Source organism: Vicugna pacos, chromosome 21, assembly GCF_048564905.1.
Source record: "Vicugna pacos chromosome 21, VicPac4, whole genome shotgun sequence".
In the NCBI taxonomy this organism is placed as follows: domain Eukaryota; kingdom Metazoa; phylum Chordata; class Mammalia; order Artiodactyla; family Camelidae; genus Vicugna; species Vicugna pacos.
In genome coordinates this window covers 31,813,567-31,835,887 of record NC_133007.1, presented here as the reverse complement: position 1 = coordinate 31,835,887, position 22,321 = coordinate 31,813,567, and the positions used below count along the sequence as shown (strand labels likewise).

Here is a 22,321-nt window from a genome sequence, read left to right as displayed (position 1 = left end):
TCCAGTTGGGGGCCACCCACAGCCCGAGGCCCCCGGCCCCATTTCCAAAGATAGAGCACCTAACGCTGCCAAGGCGTCCAATCCCCGCCCAGCGCCGCCTGCGCGGAAGTGCGTGCGGGCCGGGCCGGAAGTGACGTGCTCCCTCGCGCCGCGCCGCACGAAACACGTACTTCCGGCGCGCCGCGCACCTGAGCACTTCCCTGGGTCCTGGCGTCTCCTCGCACTCGGCGCGATGGGCAAGAAGGGCAAGAAGGAGAAGAAGGGCCGCGGGGCGGAGAAGACTGCCGCCAAGATGGAGAAGAAGGTGTCCAAGCGCTCGCGGAAGGAGGAGGTGAGCGCGTCCTCCCCCAGGCGGGCTGCCCCGCTCCTCGGGGTGGCCTCCTTCGTCCCGGGTCGGGGGCGACGCTGGGCCCCCTGTGGGGCTCTGGGAGGGGCAGGGCTGGGCGGGCTCGCCTCTGCAAGCCTCAGTTCTCGTCTTTAAAAGTGGGTGAGTGATCCTCACAGCAGCCCTGAGCGGTGAGCGTCAGTGGAGTAAGTGGAACTGGAGGATATTCCGTAACAGTTGGTGGCAATCTCGGCCTTCCTCTCTGTGTCTGGCTCTGTCTCTCTGTCTTTCCTTTCTCCCCCTCCCTCCTTGGCAGGCTCTGCAAATGGCTCAGTGCTGAAGTTAAAGGCAAGCGTCAAGCGTTCTGCTCTCTACTGACTTGCTCACGGGCTGCCTAACCTGGGGCTATCTATAATGATTAATGAGTGTCTGCTGCGTGCAAGCGGGTTAGGTAGCTTTGGCATCCCTGCCTGACAGGTTACGCAGTTCAGGGTCGCACAACCGCGAAGTGGTTTGGAGCTGGAATTTGGCCGGAGGGAGGAGGATACAAAATAAAGAAATGAACGGGAAGATATCAAACTCTGCTCTGCAGACAGCAAAGCTGGCTGGTGGGACAGCCCAGGCCTGGGTTTCCAGGCGTGGTTGAAGGTGTTGGCGTGGAGTTGGGCGGGCTTGTCTAAGAGGAAGGCCCCTCGGGGCGGGGGCCTGAGGTTTGGGAATGAGGTGGTACACGCGCAAGCTTTGGGTGTTTTCCCATGTGTCAGGTTCTGTGTCTTCGAATTGGAAGGAACAAGTTCTAATTCACAGATGTGACTGGACCTGTCAGCTCAGAAGGACTGGGGGAAGTTGACCCAGGCTTTGGCCACGTGATAGGATTTAAGAAAACGTCTCACGTGTGACTGTTTGTCTGCCTGCAGGAGGACCTTGAAGCTCTCATAGCCCACTTCCAGACGCTGGATGCCAAAAAGACCCAGATTGTGGAAACGCCCTGCGCCCCACCTTCCCCACGGTAAGCGAGCACAGACTCTTCTCGTAGCTTCTGACCGTTTTCTGTTATAGATGGGAAAACTGCTTGAGTAGGCACCATGTTTTTATAAATAAGCAGGCACTTGGGGCATTTTCATCATTAAAACCTGCCAGATCAGCTCCCACAAAACATTTTTTTCGTTTCTACCTTACACATGAGAATTTGAAAGCATTCTCCCGTTTTGAAGAATGGAGTGAGGCCACTCAGCTTTATGGCTGCACAGAAACATGGAAATGAGGTCTCCAGGCACAGGTGTTCATCAGGGAGCTCGCGCAGGTTTGAAAGCCTTCCAGCTGGTGGTAATTTGTGGACTAAAGCATCGTCCCAGTGAGCTTTTCCTGGTTCTTGGGTTTGTAAAGTGCACATCACAGGTGGAAAACATTAAATTTCAATAGCTTTTGGGGGAGGGTATAGCTCAAGTGGCGGAGTACATGCTCAGTATGCACAGGGTCCTGGGTTCAATCCCCAGTACCTCCTGTAAGAATAAATAAATAAATAAATAAATAAATAAGCCTAATTATTAAAAATCAAAATAGCTTTTTGCTGTATTTGTTCATAGTGCTTTTGAATTTCCACATGAAAAGTGTGACTGTTAAACAAATCGTCTATAAGCCAATTTAAGTGAGTCTGTAGTTTATGTGAGACAGTCAGAGCTTTTGTAGGGTTTTAGGCTCTTGTGGAAGGAGCTGGTGAGGGGAGCAGGCTGTGTTTTCCTTCGGCTGCTGCTACTTCTGCTTCAACTCTTGTCCCCTCGGCGTCTGAGTTCCATGTGTCCTAGAATTTCATCCTGGGCTCCGTAATTGTTGTATCTGCTCCTCTCAGTAGAGCCAGGGCACGTGGTGATGGAGTTAGGAGCCTCAGGAGGCTGGATGACCCAGTGAAGAGATTCTGTGTCCCTCAGGGAAGGGGAAACACCTTAACTTCACAGGCATCTGGGACTGTCTTGTTCAGTTGAGAAATGATTTCCTTCATTGTGGAGGCCTGGGTGCAGCACTCTGGGAAGGGAGGCGGTAAGAGTGCCGCCTTGATGCAGGGCTGGCCCTGGATCCCGGTGACCTCGCACAGGGGCATCGTCGTCCCTGCTCTGGGTCAGGAGCAAAGTGGGTCACCCCTGGGTGGACACAAGCCCCTTTCCAGCAGCTCCCAAAGTCGGAGGTCCTTCCTGCTCTTCATGTAATAAATTCGATCAGGAATCTGGCTTCATTTTTCCCTTTCCTGGGCCTGAATGGGATCATTGCTTCCAAAGCTGTATCTGTTACTTTCCCACAGAAAACTGATAATAATAAGTGAGAAAAGATTAAAGGTCAGAGAACTTTGGGAAACACTGGTTTCCTTTTCTTGAATTCTTTGTTGTGGTAACATACATACAATGTAGAATTTCCAATTTAATCTCTCTTTTAATCGGACTGTCCAGTGGGGTTACATTTCCAGTGGTGTGCAGCCATCACCATCATCTACTTCCAAGAATCATCACCACCCCAGAGAGAAACTCCATACCCATTAAGCTGCCACCGCCCCTCCCCCACCCCGGTCCCCCTCCTCTGCTTCCTGTCCCTCTGATCCGCCTCTCCTGGCGTTTCATACAAGTGGAGTCACACACTATCTGTCATTTTGTGATGGGCTGCTGTCCTTTGATGTAACGTCCTCAAGGTTTGTCCGCACTGTAGCCTGAATGTGAACTTCATTTCTTTCCAGGATTGGATCAGTCCATTGTATGGATGGACCACATTTTGTGTATCTGCTGCTGGACACTTGGGTCGTCTCCGCCTTTGGGCTGTTGTGTGTGATGCTGTGCAGTAATGAACGTGCCATGCGAGTGTCTGCCTGAGTCCCTGTTTTCAGTTTTCTTTGGTCTGTACCTAGGAGAGGAATTGCTGGATCATATGGTAGTTTCTGTGTTTAACATTTTGAGGAACCACGAGACTGTTGTCCACAGCGGCCGCATTGTTGTAACACGGGTTTCTTTACTAGAGAATCTCTCAGCCTGTAGAATGTTTCTGTGTACAGTAAATCCTCAAGAGGAAAACAGCTTTCAGAATTTCCAAACTTGACCTTGAATCCCTTTTCCCTTGAGAAGCATCTTGGAATTACTGTTGTGGAAGGCACCTTGGGGAATGCCACCGGAGAGGATTCTGCAAGAAGGATGTTTTCCTGTGATGACCCTCCCGGTCACCATCCTCTGTTTTCTACCCAAATGGTCGGGACGTACTTAAAATTCCCTTATGGTGTTCTTGTCCTTGTGTATGAAGTAAGAGGAAAAGTATTTGCAATTTCTAGGTGGAAGGGATCTGCGACATCTGTTGAAATGCTTACTTATGATCTTTTACAACAGTTTTGATTGTGATTGACGAGGACAGACCCTTAAAATAGGATAGTTCTGGGAAATTTGGCACTTTAGTAGAAACAGCTAGACTTCTCACTGCCAGGCCGTCCTAGGGGAGAGAGCCTGGGTGTTAGTGTTATGACCGCAAGGCTGCCTTTATGGGTTGTGCCTCAGCCTCCACTCTCAGTCCCAGGCTCCACTTTAGCAGAAGTTTAGAAAAGGCCTGTGGCTGGTGGAGAGGAGGACGGCTTTCAGGTGGGGCATGGGATGGTTTGATTCTCTGTTAATCTGCTCCTTTTGTCTCCTGCAGGTTAAATGCCTCACTCTCCGCTCATCCTGAGAAAGATGAATTAATCCTTTTTGGAGGTGAATATTTCAATGGCCAAAAAGTAAAGTATATATTTTTTTCTTTCTCTCCGAATTTTCATGGGTCTCATTTAGAGTAAAGTTAATTTAAAGCACTTTAATTCCTCTCCCATTGGATGTCAGGACTGGCATGCAGCGTGGTCCTTGACAAGCTACCGGGCTCCTTTAGAGACCGTTAGGGCCGCCTTGTACTGCCCTTGTGAGGCGGACTAGCCCTGTTCTTCCTCATTGTGGCTTTCCTGCAGTGTTTTGAACAGGGAAAGTGCTGCTAAATTGTAGAGCTAATTTTTAGTTTTGAGCAGGCCAGAAAGACCTGTGTTTCAGAGCTGTAATGACAGAGTTAGAAAAGCATGAGTTCACCTTCCCTGCCTGGTGGTGCAGAGGTGGCCTTTGTCGTTGTCATCATCCGAAAGGATCCAGGAGCCACCTTAGGAAACCCTTTCCCGGGAAGAGCTAGTGACTGAGACCCTCCCTTCCCCTGGCCGTCGCTTGTATGGAAGGATCGTTTGGGACACTAAAGTGCCTCTTCTTTCTGCAGACATTTTTATATAATGAACTCTACATCTACAACATTCGGAAGGATGCCTGGACCAAAGTTGACATCCCTAGTCCGCCTCCGAGGCGCTGTGCTCACCAGGTGCGTGTTGGTGTGACCCTCCTCGCTGTTGGCTGTCACTGAGGGCTCTGTGATGGGCCCGACAGTTGGTAAATGATGGGCAGCCTCGTACAGGGCGGCTGGGCCTCGCATGTGGTCCTCACGCCCTGTCTGTGACTTGGACTTGACACTGAGCTGCTTTGTGCTCAGTGTCTTCGCCTGTACCACTGGGAGAAGAGCTCCTGCTCCTCCAGGTGGTTTGAGAATACATGGTGTGGTGCCTGGCGTGGAGCAGTCAGCAAAGTGCTCCCTCTCCATTTGAGCGAGAGAGGCTCCCAGAGACCCAGGATCCCGTGACCAGAGAGGGGGAATGAGAAAGCAGTGTTCAGAGGCAGGTATGAGTGGTTACGGAGAATAACTGTGGTAGAGGGAAGAGCCGTTACCAGGGATACGGGGCAGGAGCACGCGGTTGGCATGCTGCTGGCTGGTTTCTGCTGGCCCCGGGGAGCTGTCGGAGCTGCTGCCTGTGGGGAGTTCCTTGTTCAGACTCGTAAGCTCCACAGGGACAGGCGTTGGTCTGTCTTGTTCGTTATTCTAACCTGGTACTTGGAATGGTGTTGGGGCTCAAAGAACAACGAGAAGGCACGATACCTCCCCGGTGCCGGCCTGGCGCGGGGTGACTGAGGCGCCCTCCACGGTGTGTGCTTCCCCTCGTCTGATTCTGGGCTCAGAAGTAGCCGCCTGATGGAAATCGAGTCTGCGAGGGGACCCGCCTACCTGAAGTGCGTAGATGTCTCTGCACTCCAAGCCTTGCAGGCTCCTGGACCGGCTCATCGTCTGGGAAAGAGGCGTGCACTGCTTTCTGGTTTAAGAACTAGATCTTAGTAAGCTTGGGTCTTAATAAACACACGGGTCTCGATAAGTTCGAGTCCCTTCGCCAGAGTCCACTCCAGTTCCGAGAATGAATCTGCTCCAGGCCGAGGACCCAGTCCTGTCCTTTTCTGTCCCGGCAGGGAGCCCCCTGAGTCCGCAACCCCACCAACACCTCATCAGTTCCTGGGCCCCAGGAATGAAGGCTGGGGGCTTCCTTGGTGAGTCTGAGGTTTTTAAGTCAGCTACTCAGGCAGGGTGCTCGACACACACACCTTAGGGGGACTTTATTCGTCTGGGGCTTAGTGATGTCCCTGTAGTTGAGGTTGTCTTGCTGTTTACTCGGTGGATTTTATAGCAAGTCAGAGCTGTGGGAAACAGAAAATTGGTTATAAAGTCTTTCACCTAAAGATCATTAACAGTTCTCATCCTACCACATTACACTCTGGGACATACCAGTTCCCTCACTCTACACCAGTTTAACAAATGTCATGGTAGAAGCCATGTTCTTTGTCTCCTCTTTCATCAGTTAGGAGCGAAAGGAGAAGAAAGAGAAAGCTTACATGTGTACCCTTCATTCTTTTTCTCCTAGGTCCTGGATTTTGGGGGATGAGGTTTATTTCAGTGTGTAATCTGAGAGTTTAATACCTTTTCTAAATGAATGCAGCCAGTGGGAAAAGGGATAGGGCCGCGAGGCCTGCTGGCGGTGTGCCCGGCGGCCTGCCAGGCCTGGGCTGCTGCTCTGAGACCCCCGCCTGGACTGCGCCTGGCCTGACCCAGCGGACTGCTGGGGGTTGGGGGGGGAGGCCTTGATGTCTTACTCACCTGGTAGGTGGTTTCTCCCAAAGCAGTAACTAAAGGCACTTAAAGCAAAGTGCACACTCACATAGAATAGGAAAAAAGTTCCATGTGGTTGAAAAACCTCATCTCTGTTCTTATCGGCCTTCGTGCACTAACGAGCAGTGATTGGTTTATGGAGAAGTTAACGTACACAGAAGGCTTGTTGCTGAGATGAGCAGAATTGTGCAAGGGTGTCCGTGTGAGCTGCCGAAGTCTTCTTCCTCCCGCTGAGCCAGAGCTTCAGTGCGTTCCACCTGAGCAGACGTTGCCGCCTCGTCCATTGGGAAATACTGAGTGTCTTTGATGGGCGAGGCACCATCTAGGGCTGCGATATAGTGACAGAAAAGACATGTTGGCCACCCCTGGTGATGCCCCACGTCTTGTGGTTTTTGGTCCTGATGGTGGCACGCATTTCTAGGACTTGGCTATCACAAAAGTGGCGCCTGTGCCTGACATCAGGATCCGCTCACGGAGTCTCAGTGTCGTTTTGGACTCCGTTGTGCTCTTCTTCTGGCATTTAGAGAGAAGGTTGTAAACGTAAGGTCTTCTGGACATGATTTTATTCCAGTTAAGAGAACAGCACAGAAACCCAAACACCTGGGAAGCACGCAGCCTCCTGGGACAAGCAGGGAAGTGGGCGTTGGCGAGGCAGCCCCGCCACGTGCCTGGGGCAGTCCCGTCCTGCTTTCTCCTCCTTGGCCCACTTGGTCACTGGGCAGTGCTTGGCCTTTGTCAGCTCCGGGGTGTGCATGAGTGTACATACTGAAAGGAGTTTTATTTTTTATTGCTTTATTTCTGGAGTCCGTGGGTTCATCACTTCTAGGAGGGCCAGGGGTGTAACCTGGTTCGATGCTGAGACAAACGGGATGGTGCAGTGAGTGGGCGCTGCGTGCAGCTGCCGCCCTGCCCCGCCCTCGCCTCCCTCCAGCCCAGCCTGGCTCTGCTGAAGAGCCTGTGAGCGGCGGGCTCCTGCCCGGTTAGCCCGCGGTCGGGGGACCCGTCTCAGAAGGCATCGCGGGAAGTGACTTTGTTAAAGTGCTTTGGCTCCTTCTGAAGGGAACTCTCTAAGACATCCTCACTGGCCCTGAGCCTGTTATGTTTTGAGGTAAATTTGCATTTTGTGGGTACCCTTAGCAAGTAGCTGTTTTTCTTACACTTTAGGATGTGGTAGAGTACTTCATGTTTATTATGTGCTCAGTTATAACCAGCAGTGACCTTGAGAAAATACGTTCTTGGAGAATTTGGCACTGATCAGGGGTCTGAACTAGAGTCCTTCTTTGCCAGACTGTGTGCCGTTCCACCTGCTCCACGGTTATGACGTGGAGGTGATTTGGGGGTAACATGGAACCGGGGCTAGACTGGAGCCTCTGCGCTTGGGTTATGAGACCCGACAGCCGAGTCCCAAGTTTCACGTGTCATCCTTCTACCCAAGAAGGCGTTCTTTTCCTTTTTTCTTTTTCTGTTTTGTTGCTTTGATACAAAGCTGATACTCATTTTTACCCACAAATAGTTGTTTAAAAATATTTGACAGGGCAGATTACTTGAAATAACGAATTTTAAAACACACCTTGTTGAAGGCGAGTGAACTGTATACACTCTTACAGTAGTGTGACTGCTTTGCCGTCCACGTGGACGTAGGAAGTGCTGGCAGAGACGTCTGTGGGCGTCGTCAGTAGCTCTGGGAGCAAAGTGCTAACCAGAGGCAACGCACATGCTGTTTTTGCAAAAGGGAAGGAAAAAAGATGAATTTATCTTAAGCTCCGTTTTCTTCCTCTTTAGGAACGGCAAGTAAAGAGATTTTCTTCACTATATAATTTCTTAAGGATTTAAATAACTTAGCAGGAAGTACAATTGTGTTTTATCACGACATGTCTTTAACTGGTGCCCTCTAAGGGCTTCTCTCTGGGGCGCTGTTCTGTGCCGACGTGGACTGGAGGGGTGGCCCTGGGTGTTCGTCTGGCACTGCTGCGTGACCTGCGCTCCAGCGACCAGCCGTTCGCTTGGTTTGTTTGACTTGAATTTCCTGGTTGCACTGGATGACTGGGGCTGCATGAGGCAATGAAGGTGCCTTCTGCGTTTTAATCTTTAAAGAACAGTCCTGGTTTAAGGCTGTGAGGGGAATACTTTGCCTGGTGCCTCTCAGGTACGGTTTTGAAACAGTTCTTGGAGATGGAAGTTCCAGGTGACTTGGAAGTCCCAGCGCCAGGTCCCACACAGAGGTGTGTTCAAGTGCTCGTGTGTACTTTTCCCTGTTTCCTTGGTATTTGGTTCATTGATTTTTTTCTCTGTATTTATCCATTTTTCTTTTTCAATAATTTCTACTTTTTTTCTTCTTTTTTTACCTTTTCTAGCTTCTTAAAGTGGAAATGGTAGATCTACTTATTTAAAAGCTTTCTTTTTCATTTTTCTGTTTTATTAGGTAGAATTGTTACAATTTGCACATATACAATATATTGAATGTAAATTCATATATACAGTGCATTGCACATATTTTTTAAAACTTACATATATCTACTGTTCATTGCTTCTAAGAACGTTTAGAGCTTTAGCTTTTTAAACTTACATTGTTATCAAAGGAATAAAGCCAACCACAAAATAAGAATTAACTCAAAAAGATACATACACCTGCTATTAACAGCAGCGTTCTTTGTGATTGCCAGCATCTGGCAGCATCCTAAGTGCACGTCAGTAGATGAGTGGATACAGAAGATGCAGCATGTGTGTGTGATGGGATACAGCTCACCCATAAGAAAGAAGGATATTTGCCATTTGAGGCCCTTCATTCTCTTTTTTTTTCCTCACTTCAAAACCCAGAATTTTATAATTGACGTAAACATTTTCCATTGCATCACAAACAACAAAATAACTAGAAGTAAACTTAACCAAGGAGGTTACCTGTACCCTGGAAACTGCGCAGCACTGATGAAGGAAATTGAAGACGATACAAAGAAATGAAAAGATGTCTGTGTTCTTGGATTGGAAGAGTCAACATTATCAAAATTGCCACACTACCCAAAGCAATCCACGGATCCAGTGCAACCCCTGTCAAAGTACTCACGACATTCTTCACAGAACTAGAACAAACAATTCCAAAATGTATATGGGACCATAAAAGACCCCGAACTGCCAAAGCAATCTTGTGGGTGCTTTTATTTCCCCTCTTTCTTTTTGTTCTCTTTTCTTACGGTTTGATGACTAGAGAAGGTCCTTTAACATTTGTTGTAATGGGTTGGTGGTGCTGAATTCTTTTAGCTTTTGTTTATCTGTGAAGCTTGTGATTTCTCCACGGAGTCTGAATAAGAGAGCCCTGCTGGATAGAGTATTCTTGGTTGTAAGTTTCCCCCTTTCATCACTTTAAATACGTCATGCCACTCCCTTCCGGCCTGCAGAGTTTCTTCTGAAAAAGCAGCTGATAACCTTCTGGGAGTTCCCTTGTATGTTATTTGTTGCTTTTCTCTTGCTAATTTTAGTATTTTCTCCTTATCCTTAATTGTCGATTTGATGACTGTGTGCCTCAGTGTGCTCCTCTTTGGGTTGGTCCTGTGTGGAACTCTCTGTGCTTCCTGGACTTGGATGACTGTTTCCTTTCCTAAGCTGGGGAAGTTTTTGGTTATTATCTCTCCAAATACTTTCTCAGGTTCTTTCTCTCCTCTTTCTGGGACCCCTGTAAGGCGACTGTTAGTGCATAAAGGCTTTTCTAATATAAGCACTGAACGTGCTCGCTTTCCCCTAGGCACGGCTTCGCTGCGCCCCACACGTTTTGGTGTGTTCCATCATCACTCACAGTGAATGGCCGGACTTGCTTGGCGAGTTGTCTTCTCTGGCTGCAGAAGCGTGCTGTTTAATTAACAAACATTTGGTGATTTCCCAGATATCTTGTTGCAAAGAACACTTGTATGATTTCAGTCCTTTGGAACTTTCTGAGAAGGGGACTGTGGCTGTGTGGTCTGTCTTAGCGCACGTCCTGAGTGTGTTTGGAAGAACGTGCGCGCCCTTAGTTGTCGGGTGTGGTGTCCTGATTAGTTCAGGTGGGTGGGTGGTGGTCACATCTTCCACGTCCTCGCTGGCTTATCCCCGATAACCTTACTTTGCCTGCTGTCAGTGCAGCCACCCCAGGTTTCTTAGGATTAATATTTAAATGGGATAGCTTTTTTGATCTTTTACTCTTTCATTTGTGTCTTTACACTTAAAGTACATTTTTTGTAAACAGAACTATAATTGGGTCTTGTTTTTTAAATCTGGTCAGTCTTTGCTTTTTCAAAAAAATTAAAAAAAATTTTTTTTAATGTGGGGAAATGCACATTTTATTTTATTTTGTTTTTAAGGAAGGTACTGGGGATTGAAGCCAGGACCTCGTGCATGCTAAGCATGTGCTCTGCCACTGAGCTGCACCCTCCCCCAGCCTTTGCGTTTTCCTTGGTGTGTCTGTCACCTTTAATGTGATTGTTGATGTAGCTGTCAGTGACGTTTTTGATATTGCTGTTTGTTTCCTGTTTGTCCCACCTGTCCTGTGTTCCCTTTCCTTTTTCCTTGCCTTCTTTTGGGCTGATTGTATTTCAATATTCCTTTTTTTTTTTTTTTTAATCTTCTCCGCTGGCTTACTAGCAGCCCCTCATTTTTGTTTGTTTTGTGTTCATGGTTGCCCTGGGGCTTGCAGTATACCTCTAGCTTAAGCACAGACGCCCGACAGACGGCGTGCTGTTTCTTGTTAGCTGTGAGAGCCTTGTGGTGGGAGACCCAGGTTTCCTTCTGTCCTTTGTGGGGGGGTGGTGTCATGTATCTTGTTTCTATATATACTGGAAGCCCCGCAGCACAACGTGACTGATTTTGCTTTAGACAGTTATTATTTAAAGGCATTTTTAGGCGGGGAGGGTATAGCTCAGTGGTCAAGTGGCCACCTACCGGCCGCCGGGGGTCTCAGTGTGCACACGTGCGGCTCAGTGTGCGCAGGCCCCAGGGGCCCCCCGGACTTCCAGGTGCTCTCTCTCTGGGACTTGGCCCTGCGCCTTCAGCTGCCTCAGCCTCCCTGAACTCTGAGCTCTGCCTCCTCGGCGCTGCAAGGCCACGGGGGTGCTGTCTGCAGGGATGGAGGCTGAGCTGACCACGTCTGGGGATCCTGTTGCCTGGCTTAGCTGCCTTTGAGGTTTTGTGTGTGGTGGGGGCCGGCGTGGCCAGGAGTGGAAGTTTCATGCCCGCCTTTCTGTGGCTTTCCTCTTCCCCTGGACAGGCCGTGAATTTTTCACTTGGATTGTGCTGCCTTTGAGGAGGAGGGTAATACAGGGCGCTCAGGTTACTGACCATCCTCCGCCCTGGTGTGGGCCCCAGAGTTCTGGTGTGCTGGGACGAGGAAGGCGAGCTCTGGCTCAGTCTGTGTTTTTTTGTCTGGAGTTTGACTTCTTTTTTCAAGAATGGCTTTAAAAACTATGTGAGAAATAAATAATTCATTGTGAAAAGAAGAAAAGGAAAGTGAGTCCATTGTCCTTCCTCCCAGAACTGTTAATTCTGTCTTCTGTGTCTTTTCTTTGCACGTCTTTCTGGGTTTCATCTTAGTTGGAACGCACGTGTGCACCCACGTGTGTACATACGTGTAGAAGTGTGTGTGTGCACGTGCACGAATGCGTGTTCTTTCCGGGCTGCTCTTCCCAGTGGACGCACTGTTTGCAGTGTTGTCCTGGGACGTTATGTGGCCTCCTATCGTACTTCAAAGCTCCGCTGTAGTGCGTGGCACCAGTGTACCGCCTGTCTTCATCAAGTTAGGCTGGGACCTGAGCTGACTCACCCGTCTGGGTTTTGGAGTGATAGGAGACTGGCTTGTGTCTCAGTGGGCCAGTCCCCGGTGCTGAGAGGATGCACAGGACTGAGTGAAAATGGGGGCAGGGGGCCTAAGTGTGTCACCAGGACCCCCCAGTTAGTCCAGGGCTGGAGCTGCGGAGGTGCCGGAGCTGAGGTTCTGCAGCGTGAAACTCAGTGATGTGCAGAACGCCCACTGCAGTGGGAGCCTGGGGGTGCTTGGAGGGTGCCTGGGGCGGGTCTCCTGGGAACCCCATCTGGCCGTCCACTGTGTGCTTGTCTGTGGAGGTTTGCGAGGGCAGGAGGCATTCACACAGTGCTTGGGAGCCCCTGGCACCTAGCAGACCCTGACCCAGATCCCCTGCCCGGTCCTCGCTGTGCCTGCTGCCGTGGGCCCTGCTTCTGGGCCCCCGGCTGGACCGCGGCTGTCCGCTGCCCTGCCCCTGGTGTGAAGGACGTGCTTGGTTGCCTGCTTTGCTGCCTGGGCCCTGGGCTGGGACTCGCTGGGCAGGCTGGCCCGGCACCTGCTCCCCGGTGGTACTCGCCGAAAGGGCGGTGTCCCCACATTTGCGGGGTGCTCGCAGAAGGAGTCATTTCTGTGACATCTGTCCCTGCAGACACTTGGTTCACAGGTCAGCTACCCATAAAACCAGCCAGGCTGTGACCATCTCCGCAACAGTGGCCCCTATTTGGAGGAAGGCCCTGACAGCTTCGACAGACAGTGCAGCCTGGAGCTCAGAAGCCCTGGGCTAGTGGTCTAGGAGTCGCCTTTAAAGGTCCTCAAGTCTGCTTTCTTGTATTTGCACCTGTGAAGCTGGTTCTGTGCGGGAGAGTACGTGCCCTCTTGTGACTTGCTGAATCCATTCTCTTCTGCGATACGATTCCGCTTCTGGAAAGGCCTCTCTGGTTGCATGCTGCCTGCCTCTTCTCTTGGGGCATCCAGCGTGGTGACCCCTGGCTGCGAGTCCAGGATGCTGGCCTCGCCCCTGGAGATGGAGCTCTGCGGGTGACGGAGAACTGGAGTGCGAGGTCCCTGAGGGACACCAGGTGGCTTGGGCAGCTGTGCGTCTCCAGCTCAGGGGTGTCGGGAGTTCTCACGTGACTTCTGTGGAGTGCGTGCCCTTGGGAACGCGGAGGGTGATCCTGCTCATGGGACATGAGCCCCGGGTTTCCGTGCTCAGCTGCCTCCCCCTCTGTCAGCAGGTTGGTTCATGAGATGTGCCCGTGTTCTGCGAGTGCTCGGGTATTCTGCAAGCCCAGTCATACCAGGAAGCATGCCCACATGGGTCTTGGACATGTGGCGTCTCATGACACCTGGTCAGCGGGGCTTCCGTGCTGACGACCGGGTGAGGGAGGCGGCAGCCCTGGAGGGGCTTGCTCTCACTGCTCTCCTTGGCGTTGCTGTCAGGCTTCAGTGGTTAGAAAATAAAAAAGTGAACAATGTATGTAAACACTGCATATTACATGTATATTTTAGTCGTTAGTATAGTTGGGTGTCCAGTGCCTGATAGCTGGGTAAGGGATTCATGATTAAGTACAGATTCTTACTTAAAAAATACTCTTGGTTTCTGTTGTAACTACCACTAACTGTTGACGTAATTGTGTCCATTTTAACAGACGTCAGCAGATGTGGGTTTATCTGCAGAGAAGAGGGTTTAATCTTGCAACCTAGGAATGCATGCGAGTGTGTTAGATTTTTGACTCAGGAGGACTTGGTGTATGAGCGGCCTGCAGTTCTCCCCTGCAAGGCAGAGGAGACGATCGCTGGGCGTGGGTGCAGCCAAGCCCCCACCATGGTGCTGCCGAGGGCTGTGCGGCTGCGCCTGACGGACACGTTCTTTCGACAGGCGGTGGTGGTGCCTCAGGGCGGCGGACAGCTGTGGGTCTTCGGCGGGGAGTTTGCTTCTCCCGACGGGGAGCAGTTCTACCACTACAAGGATCTCTGGGTCCTGCATTTGGCCACCAAGACCTGGGAGCAAGTCAGGTAAGGCACTAGGTGGCGAGTCTGACCCCTCTGCTGGCTCCTGTCCTATGCTAGCATCTCGAGCTCACAGTGACACGATCGGCTCTTGTGGGGCAGTTCCGGCCTCGGCGGAGCACAGACCACGCAGCCCTGGGATGCCAGCCGCGCTGGGGCCGAGGTGAGGGGAGAGCCTGCGGGGCAGCCCCGCCTGGCACCGGCTGCCTGATGTCTGGCTCCCTGAGGGCATTGCAGGGTCTCCGGGACCAGTGCCACATCTGGGCTCATTTTCCCCTTCCTCCCTCGCCAGCATCTCCGTTTGTCATATTTTAAGGTTTTTCTCCTCCCGGGCCGTCCATGTGTCCCCAGAGGCAGCTCTGGGTTTCGGCTTGCTGCAGGTGGAGTGTGGTGTCACCGAAGAGGGTTGACGTTGAAGCGGCAGGGCTGGTGAGAGGAGGGCAGGGAAGCCTGCACGTCCCTTCCCGGTAGACCAGGCTTGCCCGTCGTTGATGTGTGGCTCCTGCTGCTGTGGGTGACGCTGACCCAGCGGTGACGTTCAGCACTGCACGCTCCCCCTGGCAGCCTCAGCGGGCAGAGCTGCGCGCCTGACTCTGTAGAGACCGATGGTGTGTCTGCCTGTAAATCCCGTACGAGGGAAATCTAGTGGGACCGCAAATTGATTGTGGAGTTGGTTGGCAGCTCTATCCTTCTGCGGTGAGCACGCCGGTGGCGGGGGGTGTGGTCTCTGTCGCCACAGGGCACCATCTCTACCACCAAGGCAGCACACCGACCCCCACCCGCCCTCCTGGCAGAGTAGCAGGTGTGTCGGGGAGCTCAGCGGTGCAGGACCGCGTCAGTCCTGAGGAGAGTGTCCCTCCCTGGAGGGTGTGCTCGGTCCCATGACTCGGAGTCCCGAGTGCCAGGCTGTGGAGGCTGCTGGGATGGGCCTCAGGCCTGGAGTGGTGCACCAGTGGCCGCTGTGCGAGTGGAGGGGCACAAAGTCCCCCAGCTTGGCTAGCCTCCAGGGACGGACTCGGCGGCCGTCCTGGTTCAGCCAGAGCCGGCGCCAGCCTAGGGGCCCTCCCAGCACCGCATCCTCCCCCTTCTCTGACTTGCTTCGGGAAAGGGTCCTCATCTTGGTGGGCACCATAGTTAAGAAGTTATTTTAATGTTAAAAGCCATCTCGCTGTGTATATGTTGAAACCTCGTCATTTCCCCATAATCTAAAGCACACTTAGGCCCAGAGCACGTGCTTTTTGTTGTCTTTCTTGCTTTGCCTCAGTTATTCTTTTAAAAACCTAGTTATTACTATGGAGAGACCCCGTGCATGCAGGTGCCCATGCAGGTGCCCACGCAGACGAGCAGCACCCGCCGGGGCTGGAGTGACAGTGGCAGCTCGGGGGGTCCCGCAGCGTGGGCTGGGCTGTGTTGTGACGTGTGCTTTCTCGTGGCCCTCAGGCCTTCCTGGTTCTGTGATGTGAACCTGCCTGCTCCGAGGAAGCTGGAGCACTTGGGGCCTGCCCTTTGCAGAGCTCGCCATGGCCTCTGTCCCCCGGCCCCGCTTTAGTGCACAACTGGGGCTGCATCCTGCTTGGAATGTTGGCAGCGCCTGCCATTCCGTGTGCCTGTGCCGTGAGCCCGCAGTCACTTTCAGGAGTCCTGAAGAAATGCTCTCCCTCACTTTGTACAGAAAGCACGTGCAATTTTGTGCAAAAAACAAGATGTGACATGACACGTGCCTGAGAAAAAGCCCAAGTGTGTGTGTGTGCAGAGTGAGCCGGGGAGCTGGTGCAGGCACACGCACTCAGTCGCGTGCACGCGCACTGCACATACACAGTCCAGGAAGGTCGGGGCTGCTCCCGGGTGCTCCTCTGACTTCCTCTTCTCCTGTGTGCTCTTGTTCTGGTGATGCTCCGTTTTAATTGCTGTAGGTTTTGTTTGTTTGTTTTTGTTTGGGGGGTGATAATTAGGTTTATTTATTTATATACTTAATGGGGGCTGCTGGGGAGTGAACCCAGGACGTTGTGCGTGCTAAGTACGTGCTCTACCGCTGAGCAACACACTCCCCTCAGCTGCTGTAGCTTTATGGTTTAGTTTGATAGCAAGAAGGTTTTTCTCATTTACTTAAAAAATTTGTCATGTGCTCATTTCTCGTAAGAGCTTGAGAACCATTTTCTCAAGTTCTGTTTTTAAACATTACAGCAGGATTTTGATTGGATTGCTCCATTTGTAGGCTGCCCTTGGGGAGAACAGACGTCTGTCATCCTCAGTCCTCCTAGTCAGGAACGCCACGCTCGCCTCCTCTTAGGAGTCTGAGGTTTGTGCTTTCTCTCTCAGTGCAGTTTAAGACGGCTCAGAAGGAGATTTTCCAAGTCACGGGGCGTGTGATACCGCAGCCTTTCCCTGTGTCTGGGTGTTTCCCAGGGCACTGAGCACCCCGCCCGGGTGTTCCCAGCGCTCTGCGGTGCATGGATTCCTGTGCAGGGTGGGTCTTACTCATTCTCCGGGCCCACCGTGGCTTCACAGCGTAGCAGGTACCACCCTGGTGGCTGTCCTGTGGCATAAGCAGTTTTCTGGCCTTACCTGCACTTTGTAAGGGGTGTTTTAAAGAACTTTTGAGGTTTCACTGCAGGAATCGGTGGCAGAGTGGCTGGGAGACTGCTGCTCCCTGGGAGGCGGTTGGGAGCTGGGAGGGCACCTCTGTGAGTGATGTCTGGACATCACTGCAGCACGTGGCACCTGGGGAGCTTTGGAGACCCTGGTTCCTGCTCCTCACCCCAGACATCAAGGCTGACTCAGAGCCGATTTAGAATGGGGCTCAGGAATCTGCACTCGAATGATGCCCCCCCTGCCCCGCCGCCAGTCCCCCAGTGACCTTGACCCAGGCAGCCAGGATCACAGCTGGAGGCCTCGCCACTGGCGGGGCGGGGGGGTGTCTCATGCTTATTTTGAGCCCTGTTCACTGATGTGAGAACATCTGCTGCCTTCCGGGAGTTAGAGAACTCACCCGAAGCCCCTCTTCGATCCATGAGGATGGAATGGTGTGGCTGTTGCTTTTGTACTTCGCTACTTACTCCAAAACTAAAGCGCTGCCCCGAGCACCACAGCGCTGTGCGGCTCCGGGGCCAGCCGGCCTGCTGGTCGCGGGGCTGGGCGGCAGCGCGTGGGACTTCGACTAGGAGCTCTGCCGCTCTCAGCGGGCTTGGTTGTTAAGACGCTGACGTAACAGCCGCCGTGGAAAGAGGGCCCCTGCTGGCAGTTTCTCCTCTGAAATTTTTCTTACTGACCTGAAGGAAAAAGGAAGGAGATTGCACCAAAATGCAGGTCTGGGGGAGGACACTGAGCCTAGGGGGCCTGCGTGACGTGGGCTTGAATCTCGACAAAAGTCCAGGAGGGGCTTGCTGTGAACGAATGTGTTCAGTTTCTGGGATCTGGCTGGCATTCTGTGATCATTTCCTAGAAACGATTTCTCCCTTCCGTGGGGGTGGCTTTACCGCTGGGGAGACCGAGAGTGGGAAGGTTACGTGGCGGTAAAGGCCAGCAGAGGCCGGCTGAAGTCAGCGTCTGGAGTATTTAGTTGCTTTTTTGGCGGTTAAGCAGGTTTTCCCATGGGAGGGCAAGACGAACCCTTCACGCTGGTGACTTTCTGGTTCATGTGATGAGTGCTTTTGGTGCTGATGATCTGATTTGAGGGATGTTTCCGGTGCGTCCAGACTCTCTGCATGGGCTGGTCTGAAGGAACAGCAAGAAAAGGCAGGGCCTGTCCCAAGCAATGAGGACTGTTCTGAGGTCAGCGGTCAGGCCATGAAGGGGACGCCTTGAGCCCCCAGTACCTGCAAGCCTCCTTGCTTAGCAGTGATGCTGCACACTGGATGCTGTGTGGAGACCTGAGCACAGGCCGTGAGCCACGTCTGGCCGCAGGCCTTCTGCTGCCCCTGGAAGCTGGTGACTGGACACCGAGCGGGGTCAGAGGCCTGTGTGCATGTAACAAGGACCGAGTGCAGCTGGTGGTGCCCAGCACCTGCAGGACGGAGCCATCAGTTCAGAGGACGGCCTCTGCAAGTGGTGCTCCTGGCCCCTAAGGTTTCTGTAAAAGTGCTTTTTAAAAAAGTAAACTTCGGTAACGTGAGAGACACATGAAGAAAAGTGCAGTCGCGTAGCTAGGTGAATTACGAGGTCAGTTCACCTCTGTGCTCAGACCCAGAAGAGGACCTTGTCTGCCCGCAGGGGCCGCGTGTGCCCCTGTCGTCCTCGCAGGCCCCTGCACAGGCCAGGTGCGTGTGCTGGGAACAGCGGACTCGTACACGGCGTGCTCGGGGCCTGGCCCCTTCACCGTGCATGCGTCTGTGAGTTCACCCATGTCGCGTGTGGTCTGCCGTGCAACATTCCACGTGGCGCGATGGCACGGCGCTCTGACGCTTGGTGGCCGTTGCAGTTCCTGGTTTCGGGTAACTGCAGATGGGCCTGCTGTCAGCCTTCTCCCGGGTCTCATGGTGAGCACATGTGAGGGCAGACTGGGCCTGGAGGTGAGGTTTGCACGCAGGGCTCCAGCCCCGCCACAGATGCGTGAGGCAGGAGCCTAGCACGGGCCCCCACTGCTCATCCGGGCCATGCTTGGCGTTCAGCTTCCCCTTCGTTTCTTCCCTTCTCACCTGCTGTGGCACGTTTACAACAAGCAGACATTTGCAGTCTTTCACTGTCTTCGTTTATGCACGTTCTCCATCCCAGCAACGAATGTTTATTTGGCATCATAGCACTTGGACAATCAGAGAAAAAGTAGTGTTACTAACACCATGAAGAGCAAAGTGCAAACGATGCCGAAATGCCGGCATCAGCCTCCTGATCTTACGCTGGACGTGTGCAGCCAGCTTTTCACAGATGTTGGGAGACTCCCTTCGGTCTCTGTCTTCCGTGGGAGGTGCCTGATTTGGCAACACAGATTCTGTGTACCAGTTATATTCTTACTTTGTAGCACATCCAGCCTCTCTCCCCTTCCCCCACCGCGTCTCCTCCAGCAGGTGGAGATGGGGACTTGGTGTGTTTCAGTGTGTGAGTTCGAGGGCATCTGGACCCCAAGGCGGGACTGAGCATCACCGTCCTGCTCTGTCTCCCATGGGACAGACCCTGCTGCGGCAGCTTCTTTGTTGTGGTGGTGGTATTATTAGGAGTAATGGTTACCATAAAAGGAGGACGTGGTTTATAGGCTGCTCGGATGCCGAGACTGCTGCTCATTCTGGGCAATGTGGTTAAGTACCCTACACTTCCTGAGCCCAGAGCCGGCGGTTTGAGTGGCACTTGGAAAAGTGGGGCTGATTCTGAAGGTGCCCTGCTGGATGAAGTGGGAGGCGCTCCCACACGGTTCCTGCCGGGGCCGTGTGGGAACCATTCTTGGTGGCGGGCCCTTTCCTTTCCTGAGGATGGGCCACTGCACTGAGTCCCATCAGGTCGGCCTGTGTGGCCTTGAACCTCTGGGATGACGAGAAAATTGTTCCTCTGCTCGGTAAATGCCTCGGGTACTGCGTGGTACTGCAGCCGACCTTTTGTGAGGTGTGAACCTTAACCCAAGGAAGCGTTTGTGTACTGAGCGCTTCTCACTCTGTTGGTGGCCGAAGCCCATGGCATTGTTGTCTGGTGCGTGTGCCTCTTGTGTGACCATCGCCGCAGTGGCTGTTTAGCAGGGGCCTGGGGAGCCGGAATGGCGGCGCGCCCTGCCGGAACGCCGCTCTGCAGTGGCTCGGACACGGTAGGAGCGCTTGCCCCGCAGCGGCGCCCACGAGGTTTTGTGCCGCTTGCAGACCTGGCTGAGTAGGACACTACTTTTTTAAGACTCCGTGTTCAGGAGTGACGGCAGTTGGAAAGTGCCCACTGGAGAGTCAAATATAAATAGGATTTTTTGGGCGGCTTAATTTTCTAAAGAGATATATGGAGTCTCTTTTTAGAAAAATTTTCCCTTTTTGGTTACACAGCGCAGTGGTACTTGGCTGCTGCCACAGAAAGTTAATTAAGTCTTCGTGCCTGGCTCACCAGAGGGTGAGACGCCGTCAGTTCATGGGCAGGGGGCCCTGCCCTGGCCGTCTGGGCCCGGGGCCCGCAGAGATGCGTGGCTGCGGCGCTGTGCCTGTGGGTCGCTGAGCTGTCAGCCTCGCAGCCGCCAGGCCGCGTCAGGGGCCCTGGGCTTTCCTGCGGGCCTTTTTCTGGAAGTGGAGTTGGAAGCGGAACTGCCGGGTTTTGAATGAAAATCTGTTCCCTGGGTGGCGCTGTTAGAGGAGCGTGTCAGCAGGCTCCACGGGGGGTGCGGGGGGCTGCCTGCCCAGCTCGTCGGTGGTCTCCGCGCCAGGTGCGGGGGTGCTGCTCGGCACCCAACCCCGGGGTGGCGACGTCATGCCAGCCACTTGGGCCTGTGAGCGGGACTGGCTCCGGGGAGCGCACTGCTCCCACGGTGCAGAGCAGGGTTGCGCCCAGTGACGGCATGACGGCGGGGGTGGTGGCACGGGGCACACCCTCCCGAGCCTTGTCCGTCTAGTCACCATGAATTTGGATAAGGAAATTTGCTGACTAAATTTGTGGGGTGTACAGAGCTAGGAGCGAAGTCAAGTGAGTTGGCTGGCAGATTCAGCCTCCAGGATTACCTCCGTGGACCAGTCTCGCAGGACGAAACCGACGTGGGACAGGTTTTCCTGTAAGTTGCATATAAACGTAGCATTAAGGAAGCTACCCTTGCTGGTGGAAGGGAAGGATTTAGTGAGCTGAAGTCCTGCTGGTCGACTGCATGTGGTGAGGCTACCGCAAGGCTGAGGCTTAGAGGTTGGACAGGCAGGACGCGCCCTCCGGGAGCAGAGACTGGTGGTTTGGGCGACTCTCCATGGGTGAGTGCGGTGTCCATTTGAACGACACATTAAGAGGAGGTCACTCAGCTGAGGGCCTTAGGGGTGGGAGATTTGAGTGATGGAGCGTTGGGAGAAAGGTGAGAGTGGAGTCCGCTCCGGGCTGGGGAAAGGGGAGGCCCTGGGGCCCGCGGAGCGCAGCGAGCTCCTTGCCTGAGGTTTGCGGGGGTTGGGGGTGGGGGGGGGCACCTGTGCCGGGCAGCTCCAGCTTCTCTCGCCTTCTGAGAGTCTGTGTGTCGGGTTTGGTGGGCTCCGGGTTTGGGGACAGCTTCGTAGAAGTAAGTGGAGAACACTGCCTTCTGTGAAGAGGTGCTGAGCCAGGAGCTCTGGCTGCCACCGCCCCGTGCAGCCTGACGGTGTTGAGGTCTCTGTGGGACGCTGGACTTCACAGTTGGATTGTGTGGGTGGGAGAGCCAGGCTGCCACGGCGCTGGCGCAGAAGATGGTGAGCGGAGGTGCCTGGCGGTGTGTCTGGGTGGCCACGTTGGCCTGTTTTGGTCGGGTTGTTTGTGGTTGAGTTGCTGGTGCATTTGGGATCACAGTCCTTTGTCAGATGTGTCTCTTGCAGAGATCTGTGACTTCTCTAACTCTCTCGATACTGCCCTTTGCGGAGCAGAACTTTTAAATTATAATGATGTCCAGCTTATCTGTCAGTTTACACGTAGACCTGTTTCCATTTTCAGTAATTTTTGTGAAGGGTGTGAAGCCTGTGCCCAGGTTCATTCTCCTGCGTGTGCATGCTAGTTTTCCAGCACTGTTAGTTGGGAGGCTGTCTTTGCTCCATCACATTGCCTTTGGTCCTTTGTCCGAGGTCAGTCACTGTGTTTGTAGGAGTCTGTTTCTGGGCTGGCTGTCCTGTTCATTGGTCTCTGTTTATTTTGCCACCAGCGCCACAGTGTCCTGATGACGGTAGCTTTAAAGCTGGTCTTGAAGTCTCTAGCTTTGTTCTTCTCCTGCAGTATTGTGTTGGCTAATCTGGGTCTTTCGTGTCTCCATACAGACTTCAGAACCAGCGTGTTGATATTCATGAAGTAATTGCTTGGGAGCTTGATGGGGACTGCAGTGAATCGGAGACCCAGCTGAGAATGACTGACTGACACTCGACAGGACTGAGTTTTCTTACCCACGAGCATGGGGTGTTCCTCCGTTTGTCTGGTTCTTCTTTGATTCTGCTCATCAGAGTTTTGTGGTTTTCCCCAGGCAGACTTTGTACATATGTTATTAGGTTTATACCCAAGTATTTCATTTTGGGGTGCTGATGTAAATCATACGGCTTTTAATTTCAGATTTCTTGTTCATTGTTGACTTGCAGGAAAACAGTTGACTTTTGTGTATTAACCTG

At 52.9% G+C, this 22,321-nt stretch overlaps 1 protein-coding gene across 1 annotated transcript in view; it reads left to right on the top strand.

The window, feature by feature from the left end:
* Positions 1-170: 170 nt before the first annotated feature.
* The window catches only part of KLHDC4 (kelch domain containing 4), a 35,127-nt gene continuing 12,976 nt past the window's right edge, over positions 171-22,321 (top strand). Inside the window, exons 1-5 of the mRNA XM_006212412.4 lie at positions 171-331; positions 1,243-1,334; positions 3,986-4,064; positions 4,580-4,678; positions 13,984-14,120. Coding sequence (XP_006212474.2) covers positions 233-331; positions 1,243-1,334; positions 3,986-4,064; positions 4,580-4,678; positions 13,984-14,120 — 506 coding nt within the window. The 5' untranslated portion in view covers positions 171-232. The remainder of the gene's footprint in view (positions 332-1,242; positions 1,335-3,985; positions 4,065-4,579; positions 4,679-13,983; positions 14,121-22,321) is intronic.